General features: G+C 39.9%; 2 protein-coding genes across 4 annotated transcripts; both read right to left on the reverse strand.

Moving 5' to 3' along the window:
• Positions 1–31: 31 nt before the first annotated feature.
• Positions 32–10,682, reverse strand: LOC134669010 (protein split ends-like). 2 transcript variants are annotated; one of them, XM_063526528.1, is made up of 5 exons: positions 10,316–10,682; positions 2,939–3,314; positions 2,118–2,271; positions 1,709–1,863; positions 32–1,630 (listed from the first exon to the last, which is right to left on the reverse strand). In XM_063526528.1, the coding sequence occupies exons 1-5, from the start codon at positions 10,383–10,385 to the stop codon at positions 40–42; spliced, it is 2,346 nt and encodes a 781-aa protein (XP_063382598.1). In that variant the 5' UTR covers positions 10,386–10,682; the 3' UTR covers positions 32–39. The 2 variants fall into 2 exon arrangements, with proteins under 2 accessions (XP_063382598.1, XP_063382599.1); XM_063526529.1 differs by lacking the exon at positions 10,316–10,682 and adding an exon at positions 10,109–10,147.
• Positions 10,683–14,379: 3,697 nt separating this feature from the next.
• Positions 14,380–22,997, reverse strand: LOC134669013 (splicing factor 3B subunit 3). 2 transcript variants are annotated; one of them, XM_063526531.1, is made up of 15 exons: positions 22,842–22,997; positions 22,345–22,590; positions 21,434–21,799; positions 20,578–21,052; positions 20,169–20,326; positions 19,767–19,943; positions 18,989–19,296; positions 18,391–18,546; positions 18,014–18,198; positions 17,656–17,822; positions 16,847–17,051; positions 16,537–16,676; positions 15,605–16,282; positions 15,043–15,317; positions 14,380–14,569 (listed from the first exon to the last, which is right to left on the reverse strand). In XM_063526531.1, the coding sequence occupies exons 2-15, from the start codon at positions 22,568–22,570 to the stop codon at positions 14,429–14,431; spliced, it is 3,657 nt and encodes a 1,218-aa protein (XP_063382601.1). In that variant the 5' UTR covers positions 22,571–22,590; positions 22,842–22,997; the 3' UTR covers positions 14,380–14,428. The 2 variants fall into 2 exon arrangements, with proteins under 2 accessions (XP_063382601.1, XP_063382602.1); XM_063526532.1 differs by lacking the exons at positions 14,380–14,569; positions 15,043–15,317; positions 15,605–16,282; ... (3 more) ...; positions 18,014–18,198; positions 18,391–18,546 and adding an exon at positions 19,408–19,456 and having other exon boundaries at positions 19,159–19,296.
• Positions 22,998–26,219: the final 3,222 nt, after the last annotated feature.

Raw genomic sequence — 26,219 nt, forward strand, 5'->3', positions numbered from 1 at the left:
AATAATAGTTTACGTTACCGCTATAAAAGTCTTTGTTCTTTAATATTTTGGTCTCATGGAAATTATTTCCAGATCGTCATTTCTTTCTAAGTAGTCTCTTTTGGCAGTGTTGAGTTGATCGATTATTTTTTTTCTGTTTTCAATATCGAGCGAGTTGCACTTAAAATTTTTGTTATCAGATTGATCGTCGGACCAAATTTTTCTGTTGCCGTATTTGTCATTTATAAACTTTTGTGAGAGGGTTATCCTTTTTGTGGGAGACATTTTCGGTGATTTTTTGTCGCTTGCATCGTTGGTGTGTCCGAGATATTCGCTCAGTATCTTGCTGTCTGGTTCAGGCGCATTGCTTGTCTTCGAGAGATCCAGGCTGGACCTTTTGCTTCTCCAGTACGACTGGCTAAGGGAGTTCCGAGGCTTAGTGTTGTGCTCGGTGCCTTTATCGCGCGGCGGGCTCGGCGAGCGGCTGTCATCGCTGGAGTGTGATAAATACTGTCGCGCTTGACTTCGATACTTTTGGCGCATTTTTCTTTTTTGACTATAAAATGGATCTTTCTCACTTTGTTTCTTGTATTGCGCCGCTGGTCGATTAACTCCCCATTTGGGTCGATTTTCTAAATCTTTCTTGTATCTATCGTCAGACCTGCGATCTTTTTTCATAGAATTATGGGACCTTTCTTGTGGCGCATTTTCATCAATATTGGGATAATCTTTATCTACGTTTCTTTCCACTTCGTCAGTATCCGTTTTTCTGTCTGATGTAGATTTATACATTTTAAAATCTGTCTGCGTAGCAACATCCTTAGTTCGCGGCCCACGATATTTCTTTGGTGTTAATACTTTGCCTGAATCTAATGATTCACTATTACTAACTGTATTCATTGAAACATTAAAGTAGTTGTTGTTAAGGTTTTGTGGAACCAGAACTGCAAGTTGAATGGCGTTCGATTGCCCATTAACGATTTCACCATTTCCATTTATACCAATGGGTACAATATTGAATCTGTTATCTGTCAGCGCCAATGGTGGAACACTATGAATGTAGAGATTCAAATTTCCAGGGCCAGTTGATCGCGGTGAGTTGAATTCTGTGGTCTGATGTGAATTACAATCTGGTTTTTGGCTTTTAGCGGAGTGCACATCATACGTTCTATCAGTTTTTGTAGGACTTATTGTTTCGCTAATTTGTATGGTTTCTACTACACTGTCTTCTATCTTTGGTTTGGTTTCCTGAGTATCACGTCTTGATCTGGGCTCTAAAGCAATGCTTTGGTTCATTATTTGTTTCTGAGAACTAAACCTCTTTTCTTTTTCTAGCTTAGCCGCCCTTTCCGCGTCTTCGAGAGCTTTTTTGAGTGCCTCTAATTTTCTTTGCTCTTGAAGTTGTTTTTCTTCGTGCCTCCGTCTTTCTTGCTCAACCCTAAGCCTGTCTTGCTCTTGTTGCCTCTGTAAACGAAGCTCTTCTAGTCTTTCTTCCCTTAACTTCATTTCTCTCTCCTCTTGGCGTCGTTTTTCTCGATCCTCCAACTGATTTAGTATAGCTGACTGCAGCTCTAGAGCTTTAATTCGTTTGTTCTCGCGCTGAGCTTTTATTTCTGGTTCTAACGGAACGTTTTGACCTCGTAAAAATGTTCTGGAAAAGATGATTTAAGTTTGTTTCTATCAAATATACAATCATTATTAAAATGTATGAATGTAGCAAGGTACGTACCTCCCTTCGTCACTCCCATTACAGGACGACCTGTCGCAGTCGAAACCAGAGTTAGTGGAGCTCCTCTGGTCAATGACCAGTACCTCCGCGGTGTTTTCAATCATGTTCAGACCCCGCTCTACCCACGAAGGGGTGCCTTTCTTTTGATTCTGCATCTATATGAGAAAAAATTAGTTATTATTAAGTTGATTTCGTTCATTCGGAAAATAAACAATTCTTCAACAAATGTAACCAGTGACTGCTCCCAGAGTGCGTGACACCATCCTAGTTAAAATAGTGTTGATTTTGCACCACCGTTTATCGGTCGTCTCGCCATTCGCATCCTTTCCTTGACAGATACGCGGAAAGCATTGCTGGTCAGTCGACGGTGATGATTAATGATTAATATTTAGTAATAGCTAGTGTTTACCTGGGGTAGTCGCTCATGGGGCGCCGTGGGCTCCCAAAGGCGGCCGGTGGCAACGCCGCGGTCGCCCCACCGTGGGCGGCCCTCCTCGGCCGTGGAGCGCGGGCTGCGCCCTGACCACGGGCCGTCCGACCTGCCACCACTGTTAGGACGGTTTCTGTTCCGACCGAACATCATATTAGTCAAATTTAGGTCAGGCAACAAAAGACATCAACAAGCTTCTTTTTACTGAAAAGTTGACGAGTAGAAAAAATGTGGCTTTCCATCCATGAGTTTGGGTCCTTAAGGATCCTTATGTGCTGGAATGCCACAAATAATTAATGTACCTACTTTAATAACTGTATTTAGCTACTATAATATTGTTACAGTCTAATAAAGTAGGTGCCGTGTCGCATTTTATTTTATTGGCCTTATAAAGCGCTACGCGGTTTAAAATACCTAAATTACAGAAAGTTATTAAACGCAAGAGCAGAAAGCGAGGTTTATTGAGTTTAATTACTTAGTTAATAAGTAGGTATGTGGTCTAAATATAATGTAAAGCATACTGGGATGATTCTAGGGATTTTGACGATTTTTGACTCCCCCCCCCCTAAAATCATTAAAAATCATGCTTCGAATGACCCCGTTTCCTCCTACGTCATGCTACCATCACCCGATGCCCAGACCCCCCCCCCCTAATTTGAAACGACGTAATTTATGAATAGCCCCATAGGTACAAATTTATATGCAGGGGGGTACCTTTTCTCAGCATCTCCATCCGCGTAAAGCGCTTTATAATTTCTATGAAACATTTCAAATGTTTAAATGTGCAATGGAAAACATACCTGTCCTCCTTGCTGTCATGCTGCCACGCCATGACAGGGTTGCGGGCGCCGTCGTGCCCCCTGCCCTGCCCCCTGTGGTTGACAGTCTCGCTGCCGTAGCCCGAGGTGTCCCCTTCTCCGTCCTCATCATAGAACGCGAATCTCTTCGCGCTCGGGATGTTCCTATTCAACACTTCCTTAGTCTTCTTGTCATCCTTAGATTTGTCGTCGATGTGATGGATCGGCGGCAAGCTGGGACTCCTCTGGTGGCTGACCTCTTCATATTCGTAAGGTTGTTTGTGCAGTTCCAAAGTGCTTGCAAATTGGTTACGCGCTTGAACACGGTTGGTGTAGCGTTCGCCTGAACCCCATGGCAGGTAAAGATGAGACATTTCCTCTGTAAAAAAAAGATTAATGATTTAATGAACAATTAAATTAACCTTAACATGATACGAACGAATAGAAACCTTCCATGTCCACAGCCAAACGTAAAGTAATTTCAAATATGAATTCACGCTACTCGTAAAAATTCTATTGAAACTTTCCCCTATTCACAAAGGGTTTTTTTTAAGTTTAGTCGATACTCCTTTGAAGGAATTAAGGTTATAAATTTTCAGTGACTGTACGTTTTTTACCCTGCAAGCAGCATATAAACATATCCTTGTATGTCTGCAAGCCTAGTACGGCACGGTACGGGCATGAGTTATTCAGTAGGATAATCTGCTGAAATCGATCGGCTGAAGGGGATAATTTTCTTCGAAACCTTCGTATGACGTTTACATGCATGCTATGCTACAGGTTTAAATGTGCATAAATATATTAAACCTATAAACATATTTATGTGATTAATAATCTCAGAATAATTAAATATCTTTTAAAATTGTAAAGCGTGCAGTTGCAGTGTAAATAAAATAGCAAAGTATATAATAATGATTAAATTAAATACGATTAAAAAAAAAACTTTTGTTTTATTAAATTGTATGTGTCTACTTGTCTACTGTCTACTCGCACAATGCCCTTCGTAATAAATTGCACTCATAGTTATAGGTATTGCTTACGGGCGTTAAATTTTCACTCGCTAATTAAGCACCGTTAATTCTAGTGTCGGTTGCATATCAAAGTTATAATGGCTCATATTGTTTCGCTAACATGTTTTTCGTCACGATAACGACGAACTAAAGTGTGCAATTTAACTTATATACCGAGGCACGCAAATAATAAGTCCACGCGTGAACGATTACCGTTAGCAGTGGAATTAATCAATCGAAACACACCATACAGCTCATAGGTAGTTAGACAGAGTAGACAGACCCTAAGTTTAATTAAACAGAATGATAGAAAATACTGGACTGGACAGTACGATTAAATAACATTCGTTTCGTATACTGCGGGGTTCTTTTTCTTTTATTCTCATTAATACGTAATTAGAGTGACAGAGAAAAATGCCCGCAATTGACTAATTTCGATTTTCGCGGTTATAGCCCAGGTAACGCGTGCTGCAAATAATGACCGAAATGATTTACGGAAACTATTTTAATATATTTGGTTCAATAACTTAATGACTCCATTTGTTTATCTAACCTTAAAGGTAGCTGTAGTAGGTATAAATCGGTATAACGATGATTGTTACATCCTCTAAATATTCACAACCGACTTACCCGTAATAGGTAGAGTACGTATGGTTCTGTGTTCATAGTGCGCGTGATATACAGGGTGTTACTGACCATGGGGCTTTAAATCGAGGGCTCAATTCTACTCGCTAAACTGAAGCTACTTTTATTATGGCACCAACCCTGAAATCCCAAAAATTTTTTTTACTTTTTCATACATTTTGGCTGATCAGATGTCGACGTTTTCTATGGAAAAGCCAAAAATTTTTCCCCGACTTTAGGGTTGGTCCCATAGTAAAAGTAGCTCAGTTTGCGAGTAAAATCAAGCCCTGGAATTAAAGCCCCATGTTCAGACACATACTGTATGCCATTGCCATTGGGCAGTTATTGAAACAACAACCAAGTTTTTTCAATGTTCATTATTCGTAACAAATCTGTAGGTAGTCATTTCAATGAAGTTTCATTGCAAGTATGTGAAGGCGAGCGTTAATAAAATTGAAATGCGTGAAAATAACTGCGTGAGTAGTGTGTGCGTTTACTATGAATAATAAAGTTTTAAATGTTTTACCTACGTTTTAAGTTATAATTATAAACTTTACCTACAACGATATCCTATAGTTAGGAAAAGACAGATTATGGGATATACAGTAAAGACGGTACAGTTAACACGTAAAATATCGACGCTAATTATATAGCGTGATGCAAAATAATCTTGACACGCGCTATTTCAGTATCTCTGCCAGTTTTCATATCACTTACCTGATTAGGTACCTACACAAGCTCCTGAATTGAAATTATCACTATGCTGAATATTCGGCCGCCGGATACTGAATATTCGGCCGATGAACAGGCCGAATATCTGGTATCCGGCCAAACAACTATCCGTTGCATCTCTATCGACACGGTGCAGCGCGTTTAATTCTTCATCAATGGCTAAATAAGTTCACGTTTACATAATTATGAGAATGTTTTTAACAACAAAATAACGGAAAACAAATGAAAAACGGTAGATACCTAGTGGCCTGCAATAATATTTGGTATAATTTTGTTTGGCGGTTACGCTCTCGCGCACACGGATTAAAGAGATCTCCTGTCACTTTCCCGGGCGCATTGCCTTAGATTAGACAAAACCATTATAAGCTTGAACTCTGATTATTCATAGTTTGTAACGTACTAGGGGTCTAGAGGGTAAACTGTCGAGAGCGCTGTTTTATTTTGTTTTTATTATTTTACGCTACGATAATTTAATTCATTTACTTAATTGTTGCCCGGAAATGGTAATCATCCTTCGTTTTGTGCAACTTTGGCTACGCCGACGGATACATCAATTGTCATTAGATAACATCTATACACTTGTGTTACGAAACTGCATTATTTAATGAGTGGGTAACTATTATTACAAAAAGATTGGCCTTAAGTAGATGTTTCTTTTACGGTTGTAGATAAGGATTTTAATAATGATAATTAAGTAGGCACCTACTCAAATTTTAATATTTAGAGCCATAGTGTTCAAGAAAGTAATTGCAGAAGGCAAATAAGTACCTAGACATAGACTAGGTACATAAGTACTTATTAAATATTATGAGGGTCATCAGATATCAATAATGTCTACCTAATCCTAATATTATTCGGGTGGCAACCTCATATAAGCCCTATACCCAAATAGTATTAGCTAGGTTTAAAACATAATACCCACCCTACCTGCTAGGAGCATAGGACACGACAAACTGGAAATAAATTGCTCCAGTTTTTTAAGTGTTTTGGCCGGCAAACTAAACTTTCTAGAATTTGACGAGGTAGAAGTGACCAAATAAAGTGGGTAAGTGGGTTGAAATTATTAAATACTAACTCCTGCTCGTGACTTCGTCTGCTTGGTAGAATGATTATGACGATTATTGATAAAGAACTATCCTATATATCCTTCCTCGGTCCTCGGGCTCCAAACCTAAACCAAATTTCATCTAAACCAGTTTAAAAAGCGTGGGGAGATAACACAGAGTTACTTGAACATTTATTAATATATAGATAGGTATATTAGAAGAGATCTAATACCTGTTAAATTAGAGTCCTTGTTCACCTCTCGTGCTTTGTTTGGGACCCTGATTAAGCCGAAACGAGCGTATGTGGTTCCAAAACTGGAATCTTGAGCGTCGCGAGGAAAACACTCGTTCAGTGTTCGCGAGGAAAACATGATGTAATATATACCTATTTGTATACCTACTTAAATATTGTCGAACCCATTTTAATGTTATTAAATATCAATATATATAATTTTTAGGCAATAGGCACAATATCGGTATATCGTGATTCGCAGAGATGCGAAAAATACTTTATAAAAAGTATTTAAATACAAAATACAAATACTTCCTTGATAATACTATTTCAAATGCAAAATACAAAATAGTTTTTGAATTTGTATTTAAATACAAAATACGAAATAGGTATTTTCAAAATACTTTTTAAAAATACAAATACTTTGCGATAAGAGGTACTCTGAGTAGTGAATACCTAGTCTGAATTAAAAAGTATTACTTGAAATTTCCGAGTTGAAATCAATCCTCTATCTAAAGTGCAAATTTCTAGTTGTTTGCTCATATTAACCGGTAGGATGTAGGTATGGATGATGGTTTTTAACGGCCAACTTTTAAAGCATTAATTTGTAATGTTTTACAGCAGCGAGTATAATGCCTTTCGTTAGTGTGATGAAAACGTCTCGTTTGTGTTTCACCAGGGCAGAAAAGTTTGTTCTCGCAACACTCAAGATTCCACTTTTTTAACCACTCGCTACGCTTGTGGTCATGTGCGACGTTACTATACTAAACAGATTCAACAGTTCCATGTTAAAAGAATGAGAGAGTTGCCAGGATTGTAACATGAGAAGAGATTGTAACTCCTACCTACTATAAAGTATTTTGTATTTTGAAAATAGGTCCCAAAAACTATTTCAAATAAAATACAAAATAGTTTTCTTCAAAAGGTATTTAAATACAAAATACGAAATAGGTATTTTGCATTTTGTATTTGCATTTTAAATACAAGTATTTCAAATAAGTCACATCTCTGGTGATTCGTGACTTCGCTAAATGTTATAATAGTCGGTAACTTTTCTAAAAGCCTTCTATTTCGGTATTAATGTGACTCATGGCCGCGGTGAAAGACTGAAAGGTCATTGTTCATTTGATGGAATGTACCTAGACCTACCTATAATAGGTATGCCCTTGAAATGTAGCCACGAATGAACGAGGGTGCGTGTGGACGCCATCGACCAGGCCATTGTCACATTCAGCCGGTTAAATGTTTGTCCAGAACATTGTGTTTCCATATCCGCCTGTTAGGAAATCAATTGTAATGCTTTTATTGTCATTTTGAGGGTCTCTTTGTCTCCATAAGTGGGGCTTGTACTTAATTGCCATAGTGTCGTTCGCTAGTACTTTTGCATGTTCAGAGTTGTTGCAATACGGGGTTTCTGTGACAGATTTCAGGGGCGGAATTTCCATATTCTTTTAACCGGGGCGGGTTACTTCCGTTAACAACCCCTTTTCTGTGGAGGGTTGTAGTTCTAACCTAACATAAACCTTCTTTTCTATTGAAAAAATCATTTCTGTGGGTGATTGCAGTTCTAAACCTACTTTTCTGTAAGTAGTTCCTTTTTGTGCGGGGTTGCAGTTCTTTTTACCTAAATTAGACGGTCTACACTACAGCTCTTCTGTTTTATTACATTACATGCTCAAGCTAGGATGGTCATTATTCATACTGCCCGGTCAAAGTGATTACTCACGCAGTTTTAATTACATTGCCCCCTTGATGCGGACATTATACACACAGAGCGGTCATTATTACTAGACTGGTAGAGAATGATGTTGGCATTAAGTCCGCCTTTTGTACGATAAGTTTTTCTTCTGTGCAATAGAAATAAATAAATTATTTGTAGTACCTATCAAGTTAACCGGACTTAACTATCAAGTTGCCCGTAACGTCTCGCCGGTCAGACTGGATGTCTCCTAACTCCTAAATTGGGGCTAGGGCATGCAGTACCGGTCCCGGTACCAAGAATTTCATTTCCCGGTTCTGGGCATGGCCGGAACCGGGATTCCCGGTTCTTCCCGGTTCCCAAGGCATTTTATGATGATTTCTAAGAATCTTTATAAATGCCTGCCTACAATCTTTATAAATGACTTATTTTCATATACATAGTTGCGGAAATATTAATAAATTACCTATTGTATTAAAAAAAGACACTTTAATTGGCGTTCCAACCTATTTTACGAAATTTATGTAACCGGCACAAAAGTAAGGTAAACGTACTATAGTGCTCGAAATGCTAATGCCCAATAGATGACACCTTGCTGTCATCTCTATTGGCAATGACTTAAGTTTCAAGATGACATGTACTGGGACCGCGTCGAGTACCAGTATGTTTACCTTACTGAGCGATGTTTCAAAAACAAAATTGAAATAGAAAACTGCTTGAATTTTTACAATTTACCATTATCCGTAATATTGATTTAAAATACTGGAATGCTTACTTTACTAGGTTAGTTTCTCGGGTTATTTGGGTCCCCCGTTTCATATCACCATTATTAAATGTTATTTAATGTCCCTAGCTAAAGTACTAAAACATTACTACTATTGAAATGGGAAAAATAGTCATATGATGAGAACCGGGAAGTACCGGTACCGGGTCTTCAGTACCGGTTCTTTTGACACTATAAAATTCCCGGGAATTCCCGGGAATTTGAGAACCGGGAATTCCCGGGAGCATGCCCTAATTGGGGCTGCGTGCTCGATTGATTTTGATAAAATACGGATTTGGAGCACACGCCTTTTTGCAAGTTTAGAGGACATTATTTATTGAGTTTAATACAATATACACACAGGTGTTTCGTAGTTTGCAATTAATGAGGACGTTTCTCGTATAACCATGCCTAACAAATTAAAAGGTGTAGCAAACTTCTTGTAAATATTAGGGTCATATAAGTAGTTACCTAACTTATACAGAAATTTTGATGTTAATTCGTTTTCGTGTTCTCATTAGTAAATCAAGTGCCTCGGAATCCACCTATAAGCTTTATTAATTATCATAAAAGCAAACTAGGAATTATGCCTTTTGGGAGCATTTTATGTCCTTTACCGCATACGCAGCCATATATGTCCGGCACTTAATTTTAGCTATTAAAGTCCAACTTTTATATATATTTTTTTATGACATGAAGTGAGGTGTTTTAAAGTTAACGTAATTTGCTGTGTTACCATACTCATTAAAATTGTAAAAACGCATTTTTTTCATATACATATGTAGTTTATATCGGGATATCAATTCTTAGTGAAGTTGAGAGACCACCAGAGTAATTTGATATTTTCCTTGCTAGATCAAAACCATAATTCGCAGTAAAAACAACTTTCCTCCATTTTTACGGAGGAACTAAGTACCTAGGTATTAGGTAAGTAATCTTTCAAAGCTTTACAGCGACTTTATTTAATTAAAATTAATATGTTATCCACGTTGTTCCAGTGAAAAAACTTTATTTCACGAAGGCACTATACCTATTTAAGTAATTTACAAAATTTAGAAGGTACATACCTACCGCCGCAGTTTTAAAATCCACACCAGTTTACGACTTGCGTGTCTATTATCAGATACCTCCTCGTAGTAATAGACTTATCACACCGAGACGCGAAATAAAAAAACGTAACCGTAACCGTGAATTTGTTGCAAAATGTTCCGTGCTGCAGCGCACGGCCGCGGCCGAGTACAAACAAGCAGACGGACGGACACTAAACTACCAACCTCTCTCCCTCGCCCACTGCTGTTTCTTCTGTTGCACTAGCGTGGGCTTGCTTGCCTGCACCGACAGCATCGCACACTATACATTACACTTTCTAATGCCGTATTGCACACACGTTGCGTTTCTTTTGGCCGTAGTTTACGGTGCACCGGCTAATGAGTGCTTCGGAACGGTGTTTAAAAATGGACGCGCGCGCGCTCCGGCGCGGACGGCGGTCGCGGTTCGATTCACACACATAATCCACCCAGACACTAGACCCCTCGTCCCATAAAATCACAATGTAGCTGGTTGAAGCTCGGTAACCACACCATGCCACATGCTTATAAAAATGACGCGAACGCGCGACTTATCTCTTGATCTTTCAGTTACCGTTTCAGCGGCCGTCACGCGAATGCGAGCGTTTCAGAGGAAAGCCTCGTGAAAGCCGTCGGTCGATACTGGCCTGGTTGTCCCCACACAGACCTCTCACAAGCGATCGCATAAACCGAACCAGTATAAGCATGACTCCCCATACCATAGCTGTTACGGATTTTGGTCTTACACTTATATACTGGTTCGTTTCAAGTTGAATGCCAGACTGCACTGAAAATGCCTGTAGCCATGGCGACGTCGTGTTTCACGTGCTCGACAGGACTTAAGGCCGTTTTCTTCCCATTTGCATTTAGGGCAAGAAACGACGCGAAAATTGCTATGGGTCAGATTAATTACCTGGCACGTATGTCGGCCATTTGTTGGTTTGATTTGAATAACTTAACATTTTTCTTCGGAAGCGTTACAAAGTCGTTACGTAGTGTAGATACTACGAGTATTATTACCTTCGTCTCAGAGGACACTCCATGGAAAGCAAGATTAATGTAACATATTATGTCGACTCAAGAGTGGATACATCGAGCACATGCTTAACTATTACCTACTCTTATTAGTATTCAAGGCAAACAAGAATGACGCAGAGTGAAAGCAGCCTGATGCTTCAATAATATAAATCATGCTCTTATGTTTTATGACGTTATTAACACAAAACCGTTGACTTGGGCATAGATCAGACCTGTTACGTATATTTACTTTAAATGAAATGCAGGCGGCAGCGCTTTAACGCTGGCTGATGGAGACGAGACCATATGACATAGGTACCATGTCGTTGCGGGAAATCTAGGGCCATGAACGCATGAATACAGGGAGTAGCAATAGTTAGGTTTGATTGCGTGATTATTGTCACACAGCACGCACGCAACCGCTGACTGGGCCAATTATTCATGGAATTTTCGGTACGCAGGATAGACCCACATCAGGCAGATGCCTATTTCACCACGTTGACAATTTTATTTTATAATTATATAAAATTAAATCCCCTGTCTAATGTAATTTCCTCTTACTCTCTCATTAAAGCAAAATGTGAGACGGAATACACATTGGACGAAGAAATTGGATAGGTGGAATACCACCCTAAAAATGGACACATAGATTGTATTATCTTAATCTATGAGTAAGAAAAAAATGTTCAAGAGCTTCACAGCTGAACAAGATGGCGCTATGCTATATTACCCAGCTTCAAAACTTTTAACAACCCAAGTGGCCGCATAATGTAAAGCGCCATCTACATTAGCTGCCAAATTTGAAGAACGAACGATGCTGACGTGAGCCCGAAGAGTATAGTGAGTATTATTAGCATGAACCCCCAGCAACCGGTGGACAACAATACGTCTACGGTTTTGACGTGGCACTGAGGACTTTTTATAACAGCGCTTTCTCTGCTACTCCTACCAAAAGTCCATCCCAGTCATCTAACTTTAAAGATTAATTATAGAATACACTTTCGAATGAACCATCAAAGTATGTGGTTTTTGGGGAAAACCTTATCCTTGTTGATTGGTGCGGCCTGGAAAAGGCTTAAGGCTCCTCTTCACGTTGGGCCAACGCCAACGCCAAGGAGGGACGCATTTATGCGTTAGAGGGAGCAAGTGATATTGCTATCTCATTCTACCGCATGGCTGCGTCCCTCGTTGGCGTTGGCCCAACGTGAAGAGGAGCCTTTAAGCGTAAAGAGGTAACAGACCATTACTTTCGCATTTTAATTATAATATTCACTGACTCGGGGCACGAACACGAATGATAGTAGTGATGGTATTGGTAAGTATTAAAATTTTCAACCTTAACCGTTTTCCAGGCATAGTAAGATTTTTCGACCACATAACCGCCAATAGAATTTCTACGTTAGCATTCCGATTTAAATGTGTATCGAGTCTCTCTCACATTTTGCTTAGTGAGAGAGTGAGACGCAATGCACATTGGACCTTAAGAGAATATAATCAAACGGAGTGGTCATTAACAGGCGTTCCCCTTCGTCGAAAATAGGCGGCCAATGGTCAACCACATGTATGGACTGACGTTTATCCGACATGGCTATGTTTACGTTACTAGGTCAGGAAATGAATGCTCAAAAAACGTTGTAGAGGGAAATGCTAGGAACACAATTTTTGACTCCGTAACTTTGTTTAGACTAGTTAGGAGGTGAACATATCAAAAGTCCCCGGCTGTAGCCCCGGTGCTGCGGGGTAGAGGGGGGTAAGAAGGTCGAATTTTTCGGTTTTTCATTGATATCTTGGAAACTTTGCATCTTAGCGACATGACTACTAAGACAAACCGAAAGCTCATAAAATTAGTTACAAGTTTTATCCAGTCAAGTTTTTCGATATCTTGAATAGTTTTTGAGATAGACGCTCTTGAAAGTTTATTTAGGGATTTTAATGTTATCTTGATATCTACATGAGTGATGCTGTTAGGCCATGTTTGGTATCATTTTCGTATAAATCGGGGGTGCTGAATTCATTTATGGTATCACATTGACACTATTCCGAAGTAAAAACAAAATTAAAAAAATATTTTTTTTTTAAATCCCTCTTCACGCTTAAACCGCTGAACCAATTTCGTTGAAATTTGGTACAGAAATAGTTTCAGTCTCGACACAGGACATAGGATAGTTTTTATAACCAAAAGCATCTTTTGAGGATGTGAAAAGTGGGGTGGAAGTTTGTATGGGGAGTCAGTAACCGCTGAACCGGTTTAGGTGAAATTTAGGATAGTATACATCTGTGATTTAGATGAAAATGATACCTAACATGACTTCAAACCTTACCTTAAGCAGTATGAACCTCAGGAATTAAGTTTCGTCGGTGAAGTTGAATTCCCCCCATACTCCATTTCACAACTTTAAAGGATGATTATTGAGATAAAAAGTATCTTATGTCCTGTCTTGGGACTCGAAATATCTGTATACCAAATTACAATTAAATCGGTTGAGCGGTTTAAGCGTAAAGAGGAATTAAAAAAAAAAGTTATTTGTTTAAAGTTTATATGTTTTTTCTTAGGAATGGTGTCAATGTGATACCAAAAATGAATTCAGCATCCCCGATTTATACGAAAATGATACCAAACACGGCCTAGCAGCTTCACTAATGTAGATATCAAGATAAAATTTAAAGCCCTAAATAAACTTTCAAGAGCGGATATCTCAAAAACTATTCAAAATATCGAAAAACTTGACTGAATAAAACTTGTAACAATTTTTATCAGCTTTTGGTTTGTCTCAGTATAGTCATGTCGCTAAGACGCATAGTTTCCAAGATATTAGTGAAAAACCGAAAAATGAGACCTTCTTTCCCCCTCTCCCCCCCAGCACCGGGGCTACGGCCGGGGACTTTTGATATGTTCACCTCCTAACTAGTCCAAACAAAGTTACGGAGTCAAAAATTGTGTTCCTAGCATTTCCCTCTATAACTTCTTATTTCTTGGCCTATACGTATTACATTTGATGTGCCCCTCCCCCGCAAAAAAACGGCAGACTATTTTGTACCGAAAGTTATAGACATGGCGTCTGCGTTGGTTATATTCTCTAAGTATTGGACAGATGAAATACCACCCTTAGAAATGATATTGTTTACAGTCATACAGGATTTCCAATAAGAAAATGCCTAAAAAAACATGCACATAAATATTCGTGCCCCTGAGTTTACATGCGAAAGAAACTCTGGGATTACTAACTAGGGATTTTAGAAGACAAATACCGGAATATTCTTAACAGTTTATTTCTTATCTAGAAATGCAATCACAAAAATAACCTAAAAAGCGTATCTAGTCCTGATATCTTCTAGTTTCTTGGAGACTTCGGCGGGCGTTCGCTCCAGGTCACCCGCGATCGCCTTTTGTTTCGAGGGCTCCAGCGAGTTGAACTGCTCGCAAAGATCACCGTCTATCACATTCTGGAAAGAAGGACATACGATCATAAGTATGATTCAATGACAGATTCAATTATAGAGGTAGATTTAGGGAAGTGTTCATTCCAAATACTACGAGAGCGCCGAAAGCGACGTTCCCGACTCTCAGGAGTGCGGTCCATGCTGGCCACGCGAGACCGCCATAACGGCAAGTCAACGCGTCGCCTCACAAGAACTTTAATCTTTCCACAGTGTAACACAAGTATCCACGTCAAGTGGGTATCTGCTGACTAACCGTGGATTCAGACATTTCTAAGTATTATTTTGATTAGAATGGTTTCAAATGTTAAAATAAACCGATATTAATAAATATATGTTTCCCCACCGCACGCTCTCGCCAACTCGGGTCAAAAGCACGGAGATCCTTTTTAGACTGTTTGTACAAATCTATTAGTCTTTCTCTCTTCTCTGCCAGTTGGATACAAATGTAGTCTAAGGAATTGCAAAGTTAAACTCACCTTTACTGGGTAATAATAACTTCTAAAGGAGAGATGATCCCGCCCGCAAATGGGCGGGTTTTCACTTCGCATGTGCATCTCGAGGTGCTGGAAGAAGTCGTGGTCTTCCCGCGAGGTGAAGGGCAGCAGCACGCCCAACGACCCGCTGATGGTCGCGTACAGCAGCGCCTCCGACCCGCCAGGGATCAGCGTTGCTCGCTGCAGCGACGTTACAGTTTCACCCACATGGAAATTAACGACTATCTCCCCCTTTTGAGATGCTCCGTTTAGTAGACCTGCAAAAGAATTGAATATGTAATACAATTGTGTACATAAATGTGATGAAGTATGATAGATATTTTGCGTCAGAGTCGGATAAGTAGAATCATAGCATTTCATTAGTCTAGCATGTGTAAATTTGAGTATCATCATTTAGTTCATTAGATATTGAGTAACTTTTCTGTCTTTTAGTGAGGGGTCGGCAACCTTTTAGCAGCCAAGGGGAACATAGTCGGCCCGCTTGTTGTGGACCGCTGTTTTTAGTGTATGGATTTAAACAAAAATATAACGATATTAAGTTTACCTCTGTCCCAAAGAGCTTTATTTCCCGTGGGGTCCTCGTCGACGTCATCCGACACGGACTGCGGCAGCCTGACGACGGCGATGTTGCCGAACTTGTCAGACATCGCGATAGTGTCGTAATCCAGCAGGCAGCTGCTGGTGATCCACCGCGGGTTCGTGTCATCTGCGAATATGATCAACTGATTCTCCCGCTTCTTGTACTTCACACAAAATACGGACTCCTGGACGTCGCAGACGAAGATTCTCTGGCCGATAGTCTTGATGTCCGCTATGAGATTGGGAATGTGTCGGTTCTCGCACTTGCGGAGGAGTTTTCTTCGGCCGATGTCGTACAGGCGGAGCATGCGGCAGACCCCGACGAGCAGCTTGCCGTTGAAGGCGGCGAGGGCGCCCGGGTACTCGTCGACGGGCGTCTTGTGCACGAGCTCCAGCTTGCCGGTGGCGGCGTACATCTTGTACACGTGCAGGCTGCCCTCGGAGCAGGCGCGCGGCGACAGCACCAGGTCCTTGGCCACGCCCACCACGAGGTGCGGCTGCGCGTGCTCGGCGTGCGCGGCCCAGCGCACCACGCACAGCGACACGGCGGCCTCGTTCTGCTCCAGCGGCAGCCGCGACACCGTGCCCGGCGCCGCGCCGCCCGACCCCATGTCCACCACGCGGATCTGAGACGCCCACATACCTATAACGATCACGTTTTCGATTAATAAGAGCCCTTCGTTTACATAAGCGAAACTAACGAGTATACAACTTTCTTATGGTTAAATGTCTCCCTGGCTTGAATCAAATGACTTACGGGAAGATCATCTGGGATTAACGCTGGGATTTAATATGGCCACAATCGATTAGAGTCAGCGTGCTCCGAGACATCATCTGCTCTTGCCCAGAGAATGTGGCCATTATTTGGAGGTAAGGTGCTATATTTTCCATAATTACCTGCGCCGGCTTTAGGGGACGAGAAAACGTTTTCAGGTAACACGTCGGAGAGGAAAGCGTCGGCCATTTCGTTGGCGAGCGTCTGCTCCTCGGGGCCTCCGCCAGCCGCCGCTTCACGCATCTCTTGAGCCATTTGAACCCTGCATGATAATCAGACATTTTAGAACTAATGCAGTGTTGACTTTCTACAACTTTACCAACTATAACAAGTCAGTACTGCAGGTGTATCCTCAATTAAATTAGGTTTTGTGTGTATGTTGTCATCATTCAATATTTAAATGCACTTAAAATACATTGACTGTATTATTACCTTCTTTGTTTTTTCATTTCTTCCGTGTATGAATTGTGATCAGTCTCTAAAATAATAATTTGATTGTTGTCACTGTTGATGACAAACTTTCTTGGCGTATATTCCAGTGGTAGATAAGTTTGATTGAAAACCGCTCCCAACTTTTCGAGCGCCAAAATTCTCAGAGTATTGGATGAGATCGCTACAATACCTTCCGCGCATTGCTCTGCAAAGAAAATCGAAATTATGAGTAATTAATGTAATTATTATCCTCTAGCCGCCCATACGTCAAACCTTGCCAAGCAAAATGATATTTTATTTTGTCAACACAAAGTTCAAATTAGAATGGAACAGGAGACCTTTTTATAGGTCTCTGGGCGGCTAGAGGTTATCAACGAAGTAAGAACTATAAAAATGCTGATTATTGAAAAAAAAAGTGTCCACGGCATGGTTTTGCCGCCTTCACGGCCTGAGCGGCTCCAGCTTGGCTATGGAATATGCCGAGTGCCAACCTCAACCCGAAGGGAGCTTGACATGCTCTGCGACGTTGTGGGCTTATCACTGCATGGGGCAGCTACGCACCACCCTCACGCGGCCACGCCCGAAGGCACGGCCGCGCAAACACGTCGTGTAAGATGGATTTGAAACATGACCACTCCAGCCACATAATGGATTAAGATTGACTATGATAGTATGATAATTGCCAATAATTCTAGTAATGGTCCATGACTACTGTGTAAGATATACGTATGGCACCACAGTATGCTGAAAAGGTCAAGATGAAATCCATCTTCATTAATTAAAAAAAAATATTTGACATTAATGACTACCTGAACTGAATCCTGCAGCATATTCAAGACATTCGTAAGAGAGTGGCGTCAGGTGGAAACGGTTCTGGTAATGATAGCCAAGCCAGGTTCTAGATGATACTGCAAGTACTGCCTCGGCTGCTTGTACTCTCACTTTAAATAGCTTAACTGGCCTTGAGCCCAGGTACCTGATAACAAAAAAAAGAGAGTATTATAATACAGTTTAATATTTAATAACTTTGCATCACTCATTTAAACATTATCAGATCTGGTTAAGTAATCGTCAATGTTTTTCAGATGAAACACGGAGCGAATTAAGATTACATCATAGAAATCTCTGTAACACTGATCACTAGTAAAATATTTCAAAAATTGGTACCTAGTTCTTGTGTCCGCTAGATCTCCACTGACAGAGTCCAGTGTTGTTCTCAGTAACACACCATTGCTTAAACCAATATTGAGATGTAAAGCAGATTTTGCACCAGATTCAAATGGTTGTTCCACTATGCATAGTGACTCGGCGCCTGCAGGTAAGGCTTGCATTGACCTTGGTGCTAAACAGTCCTAAAAACGTAAAATAAACACTATAAAACTTAATAAACATTAGTAATCATTTTCATGAGAGAAAGAATTTTCAGTATTGATTGAATAACGCATTTTTGGGTTGTTATAATCACAAACAATCAGTGGTGTCCTGGTATCATCATTTAAGTGACATAAATAACAAAAATTTCCAATATATTCTTAGGATCTTACCGAGGGGTCCAAGGAGATGATTCTGACAGTGTTGTCATTGAGTCCTACTGCTAAGAACCAAGCTCTTTGCTCTCCAGTAGCTACCGAGCCCAAAGCCATGCATGACACATCTGATGACAACTTTTTTCTTTCTGTGTACTCATTTAATTGACCAGTCTGTAATATAAAGAAGACATCTTAATTATGATCAACTATATATATTTTTTACACTTAACTATTTAAAAAAGTATATGTGACGTTCCACGGCAAAGTTACCATATAGCGGCTGGCGCTTATGTCGCATAGCGCCGCAATAATATTGGAGCTGCGTTAATAGCGTAAGCGCCAACCGCCATAAGGTACCTCTACCCGTGGGACGTCACATATGCATGTTTGTCCACGGCATGGTTTTGCCGCCTTCACGGCCTGAGCGGCTCCAGCTTGGCTATGGAATATGCCGAGTGCCAACCTCAACCCGAAGGGAGCTTGACATGCTCTGCGACGTTGTGGGCTTATCACTGCATGGGGCAGCTACGCACCACCCTCACGCGGCCACGCCCGAAGGCACGGCCGCGCAAACACGTCGGTTATAAAAAAACCTACAGTTAAATTAACTTACCGGATCCATCTCAAAATAGACCAGTTCACCACCAGTGAGAGCAATGACTACTTGTCTCTGATTGACTGCGCATTTTACGATAGTCTTTTTGCCAGGCGCCTTCCATTCATTGACGCGCTTGTCGGCGCGAATATGTCGGATGCCATCCGGGTATACTTGCACCAGGGCGTCGTTTCCGAGCGCGTGGCAGCTCAGGGTTGGCGTCGTGCCTAAGAAGCCAGAGTCCGTAACTTCCTCGACCGTCTCGCCAATCGAGAGCACCAGTGTGGCGTTCACGAATGACACAATGATGTATGAATCATATTCCTCTGCAACCAAGAGAAAAGCGGGTGATAAAATTGTAACGGGTAGCCAAAAGTTTGATAAATCTTCATGTGATGGCAGCCCCGATGAAGTTAATTGGAGCGCCCGATGCCTACCTGTGCGTCTGGTGAGACCATCTCAATGTTCATCGCCCGTAAGTAGATTCTGAAAAGAAAAACCACTGGTGTTTATGTATGACAAACAACCAGGGTTTTATTAGTATTTTGTTTGTAAAAAGGAGCATTCATAAGTGGTTATTGGGTAGCGTCACGGTTTATCAGTAACACGGACCAAATTATATAATCATTAAGCTCCTTTGTAGACTACTTTTGGTGAACATTTATAAGAAATAATCTCCTGTCATGTTAATTTGTAATTTTTGTCTCTTATAGAGGTATGCACATACAATCTTTGTTATTACTTTTTTTGTTTATTGAAATCAACAAATTCGCATATGCTGAAAATTAAATCTTACCATCTTTATGTCTCCTGACTGTCCATACTGCATTAGGAGATCCCGGAAGCTCAGACACAGCCATTTCCGCCACTTCCAAACCATGCCTTAAGGCTCTCAGGGATGACCTAGGTCCGCGACCACATGCTAAGTAAACTTGAGGTGTATCTTCCCCAGCCAAGTCAGCTACATGACACGCTAAAATAAACGAAACAAGTTTAATGTTAATAACGAACAGTATAACACAATGGTGCACTAAATGAAATTAATTAGTTATTAAAGTTATCTCAGATCTGGTTAAGTATTCGTCAATGTTTTTCAGATGAAACACGGAGCGATAATAGTTTACATCACAGATAATTTTGAGTATTTCTTGGTGATTGTAGTACTTCAAGATCATTCAATACATAATTTAAATTTTACCTAATATAGGAGAGAGTGAATCTAGCTCATCCACAAGCACCAAGTTTCGGAGGGGCCTTGGGGCAAAGAAAAATGTGTCTCCTTCCTCCAAAGGCATGGCTGAACTGAACTCTGGCTCATCATCTTCATCACCCAAGTGAGCAATCTGGTACAAGTAACTGCAATAAAATATTAAAAAATTAGTCACAATCATAACTATCATTTTATTAGATTTTTTTTCAATAACAATTTAACTAGATTAAATTGTAAGTCCACCATCAGTGTGCATTACCCCACATAAAAGGGTAGGACCTTGGTTCACGGAATCTTTACTATAGCATGTTTACATTAATATGCGAGTGTGGAACAGTTCCATCTCACAGGTTCCACATGCATACAAAATGCATGTCAAAATAAACAAGTAACTTACTGGTTGCCAAATTCACAGGCCACAAAAAGGAATCCGGTTTTCAAGACACACATAGAAGTGGCTACCGGGACAGTGTCAAAGTATTTCAGTTTTATTTCTGTCACCATATCATCATCTGTTTCAATGGTTATCTTGAAAATGTCTCCTTGCTCAGTTTGTGCCAAAAAGAAGAACATTGATTTAGTCTTGTGTGTGGCTGAACATACAAAGATCATGCCTCTCTCTGGATCATCCAAATCATTGCGGCGGCGTGGAATAGGGCAGCGAATGTCATGTTGGTCTCCTAAATTCTTGTATGTTAAGTAGTTCTCAGAGCAAATGAGTACTCCAGAGGGTCCATCATTGCCACCCGGCACGGTAATAAGGAAGTTGGCATGTTCTTCTAGAGGCTCAGAGTATTTTCTTACGACATGGTTCAGCCCTAAATCTAATTCATAGAATGTTAATGTCTGCTGAGTTTTTTGTGCCGCTTCACCTGTAAACAATTTTTGTATTAATAAACTAATGTTTAAAAGTCGGCTATGGAAAATGAGTTACGAGAAAATCATAAATAAGAGGATCTGGCGTCACTATCAATCGGAAACACGGACCTCAAATAATCACTTTAAAGAATTGCCCTATGTAATTCACAAAACTATGAGAAAGTTAAAAGTAGCAATAATTATATTGCAACTTTTAATGGAGAAAGGCCTACATCAAAGGAAGAATTGAAGTTAAAGTTGTTGTTGTGAAACCTTAAGGTACTTTATGTAACTAAAAACTTCAATATGAACGGCTATTATCATGAAAAAGTTTACTAAGATTCCTGAAACTTCAATTTTATGTATTGCTACTAAAGAAAAGCAGTAATAATTACCTGTAGGGTCAGAGTCAGCTTCTTCATAATCAATCTCAAGGCAAGCAAACATGGGATTCTCAAAGCCCACATCCACTCCTACCATATGATACACCAGTGTGTTGGACTTGTGAGCTTCTAATGGAGAAGAGATGGTCAACCTCGCTTCAGCATCTCTGTTCAATATGTACACCAATTTCTGCTTTTCAATGGCTCCGATCATAACAGCTCTGCCTTTCGGATCAATAGCTAAGTACTGTCCGGGTACTATTCTGCGACATCCCGATTTGCCAAAGGTTTCTTGGTGAACTTTTTCAAGGATGTTCTTAGCTGGAATATATTCCAGGATGACGATACGCCCAGAGTCCGATCCAATGACAATATAATCTAAAAAGGACCATAGCGTTAAGTAAGGTAAAGAAATTGGCTAAGGAATATTTTTGTTAGCAGAGAAATGTGCCAATACAACGAACATCCCAGCCATCATAGAGATTGCCAAGAGCGACGCGATGGCATATAATCTCTGCATCTAGTTATCCCATTCTTTCGTATTGTAGAAAGATGGAGCAAGACGATGCAAGTCAATGTACCTAACCTAACCTCCAACAACTAACAACCGAATAAAGTAGGTATACTGATATCACACTTCTAAAGCCACATTAGACGCTTTAAGAACTTGAATACAATATTCGATACATCGCTAACTACAGAGTACAATAAGTCACTCCATCAATCAAATAAATGTAACAAAAACCGCATGCAAGTTTTTGAACCGTCTAAATGGGCTATAATTGTCGCAGTTTATTGACAGTCAATAAAAAATAAGTTTAAGAACCACATGGTAAAATGATAACCCTACTTTTAACCTATAAACGATTGTGGATCTAATCTGTTACAATGACCTCAATACACGTGTTAAAAAGTTCATTTACCTTTAGTGCCGCCAGTAAGCCGAAATGACATCATCGAACGGATAATGCCGAAAATTTCCACTTTCAGCAGTGTATGCACTTTGCCGGTGTTGGGATCAGGTCGCAACAATTCCAAGATCTTCCCGCGAGATATTACTATCTCTTGTTGCTTCGTCCCGGAGAAATTGCCGTGAACCGCATGGGTAATGGCTGTAGAGCCTTGTAAAGTCAAATTGTATAAATACATTTTGAATCATTCAACTCAACCTGAAACAAAATCGGTCACTTAAGCCATGCCCTGACAATCACGTGTGACCCGCAGCGGAATATATAAATTTAATGTTAAGCTCGTAACTGACGAAAACAGAGAGAATCTTGTGTTTTCGAATGGGTGAGCATATTTAATATTGCACCCTATAAACGACCACGAATAATACAGATCTATCGTGGAGATACCAAGTGCAAATAATAGTTACAAAGACAACACATGTTTATGATAATATAACTTGTGTAATTACCTGTATTAATTGACGGTTGATTGCCGCAATGCGGCTTGATATATTTTTGTAACTTGCCGGTGCCTCTTCTCCTCTCACACGACCGCAATATGGCGGCCGGCACAAGTGCCATTGATTCACGATGTATCTCCATAAAACCGACCAATCAAAAAGAAGCATTTTCCATCATGGCGTCTGGTTTTATACCTGTGATGTTGCCATTTTATAAGAATAATCTACTAATATTTCTTTATTATAGCACCACCTAGTGGCGAGTAGGCAAACCAATGAGCATTACTACAATGGCAGTAATGTGTGTATCTATGCTACTTATCGCTAGATGGCGCTTATATCAAACAATAAGTGTAACTTTCTTTAGTATGACTAGATGGCGCTTATATCAAATACATACAGACTTCAATTCGTACCACTAGATGACGCTGACGTTGGGCGTGAATACTTTTGAAGTTTTAATTCTCCGAGTTTTTGTTTCATGTTTTCAACGAAAAGTTATTAAACAAAATAATTCAAAAAAGTCTATAGTTGTAAATAACCGCATTTTAATAAAAATAAAATTCATGATAAAAACCTCAATGGCTCTAGCGATCACGAAAACAATAATATTTATTATGTTCAGACAATTATCACCAATTCGTAAAAGGGCTTTTTCTTCCCGTCTAGGAGGGATTAAAGTGGCATTTTTCTTCCCTGGTGCTTAAACAGATTATTGATACTAAACTAAAAAAACCTGAGCTCAAAGTAACACTTTTCTGTTCTAGCACACAATTTTTACATTTTTTTTCATATTATTTTTTTAGTTTCAATAATCTGTTTAAGCATCATAATTCCCTCATAGGAGATGTGAAAAGCAGTATGTGTCACACGGTATCAAAATTATTTCGTCTTGGGCGTTAACACTTGAATCCCTCATGACGCTCAGGCAGGATTCTATCTTCTCGGGCATGAAGATGATATTCATGGTCCCTGTTCTCAAATTATAAGCGGCTTAGTAAAAAAATATAATACAAATATGTAGGTAGGCACTTACCGTTACCGGTATTAAATTATAAACGATAATTACCTATAAACAACAAAAACACTGCTTAATAATTTTATTGTACCTACATTTTCGATCCGACATTCTAATAAAAAATAAGGTCTTCACTCCTTACAAAATGTCTTATCCTGCTTACCTTCATATTATTTATCGTTTTGAGGACAGTGTCGGCGGCACCTTACTCGGTTCAATGAGATGATCCTTTTAAAATCCGACGCTAAAGTTGATACCTACCCATTTTGTTTTTAGGGTGCCGTAGCTAAAATGGCAACAACCCTTATAGTTTCGTCATATATCTGTCTGTTCGTATATCACAGATATTTTTCTCAGAAAATATAGAAGATTACTTATATAAATTAAATTTGGAATATAGGCATCTGCTGGAACGTAAGGCTTTGGTCAATGGCTTGGTACTTTTGGAGTTATTTGTTTAAGTGTAACCGAAAAATAATTAATTGTCCGTCTAACTCCCAAACCACAAACGCAATCTAAGAATTATTTAAAACATATATAACAATGATGTAACACGAAAACTCTTATAAACTTCATCGGTTGTACCGTTCTTAATAAGACGCAAGTGCTGTGAAGATACCTACGCTTACGCTCTTCTACTTGTGCCTTTTTTAAATTATTTCGCTTCATATGAAGGTGTACGGAACCTTCCACTGTACGTGATTCCAGCACTTGGCCTTTTCTTCTGTTGTCGCCATTGTTGCGCCTCTCGCCTCTATTAGTAAAGTGGCCGTACACCTGAAGACTGTTTCTGTGAGAATTAAAATTCCACTATTTATTTGTGTAAGTTTTGAAAGGCCTTTGCGGCATTGTGAGTCGTCTTTTAATTCTATTTTCTGGGCTGCGCCGCGCGGCTAACAATGTATCCGAGACGCGACGGCCGCGCGGGCGCACACCTGAGTATTCCGATCGGCTTCCCGATCCGCGCCGCCGCTCCGAGCTCCTCAACTCTCGACACTGGCGACATTGCTGTGCCCTCTCACTTGCACCGATACTGTAAGCAAAGGACAGCATAATCGGTGAGAATACAGGGGTGTCGACTTCGAATGCGAATCGCAGCTGATCGGCGCCGATCTGCGTCAGAACCAAGAACGTTGCACTCTAAAATCTTTATTATAATACCGATTGTAACCTTTATAGGTGAGATCATTACGCATAGCGAACCTTAACCTTAAAACAATTATACTTTTCTCAATAAATTATTTGTATTTGTATTACCTACTTATTAAACAGTAACTTGGGAATTGGGAATGAAACTCCTTTTATAAAAGTTGATAAAAGTTACATAAATAAATATAACTCAATAAATAAAAATTTACATAAGTGAATTCACTCGGTGTCAATAAAATCGTAACTCTTTGAGTTGACAGAATACTACTTAATTATTTACGAGTTCTACACCTTGATAACAAAAAATACATTCGTAATTGAAATATTTTTATGCTCGTTTAAAAGAAAAAAATTCACCTAATATATAAAAGTGATAAATGACAATAATGCACAATCCAGACGTAGACGAGATCATATCCACGGAGTTCAAGCAAGAAAAACGATCGTTACAAGAAATGGATACCTACCTACACTACTCCTGCTTCTAAAAATGATTGCTCGCTTCGAATGCAAAATGAACTAACGTACTTACTCTACGTTCTTTATGAAGACGACAGAAAACTAAAAATAGCAGCACTCATAGTACCTACTCATACCTACCTCGACCTTTCAAAATGGTTAGCAAAGGTGAGTGAGGTGGTGAGCACATTTAGATTACATAATAAAAGTATCATTGTATGTGTTGTGTAGGTTTGATATTGATTTTTAGACGGGTAGACCGGGCTTCGTGAGTTAAGCCTTATTAAAAAACCCATACAATAGGGATAGCGGGCGCCGCCGGATCCCTGTTAAATACTATCGACCAAAGACATATCGACTTAAGACTGATCGAACTAAGCACTGATATGGAGTAATTTGATAATGTATTGCGTTTAGATATCCATGTTAAATAGCGCGATTAACTTCTAGTTAGTTAATCGCCGGGTGCGCGGGCGCTACTGATCGCGCAATTAGCGCGCAACACCGGTGGCGACGCTAGATGCTATCAGCTCGGATCTGTAAGGAGTTGCGCTAGAAACCACCGGCCATCTGTCTGCCCCGCGGCATGCCAGTGCTTGCTTATTAGTTTTTATCGATCGCAGTTCAAATCACTTTGAATGACCATATTTAATTATCGGACGGAGTTAGTTAGGTAGTTGTTTTTAAACATTGTTTCTTAACTTTGTTTTGCTGGTTGAGGTGTCAACATGTGTAGTGTGGTGCGTGGGAGGAGGTGGCAC

Source organism: Cydia fagiglandana, chromosome 11 (genome assembly GCF_963556715.1).
Source record: "Cydia fagiglandana chromosome 11, ilCydFagi1.1, whole genome shotgun sequence".
NCBI classification, from domain to species: domain Eukaryota; kingdom Metazoa; phylum Arthropoda; class Insecta; order Lepidoptera; family Tortricidae; genus Cydia; species Cydia fagiglandana.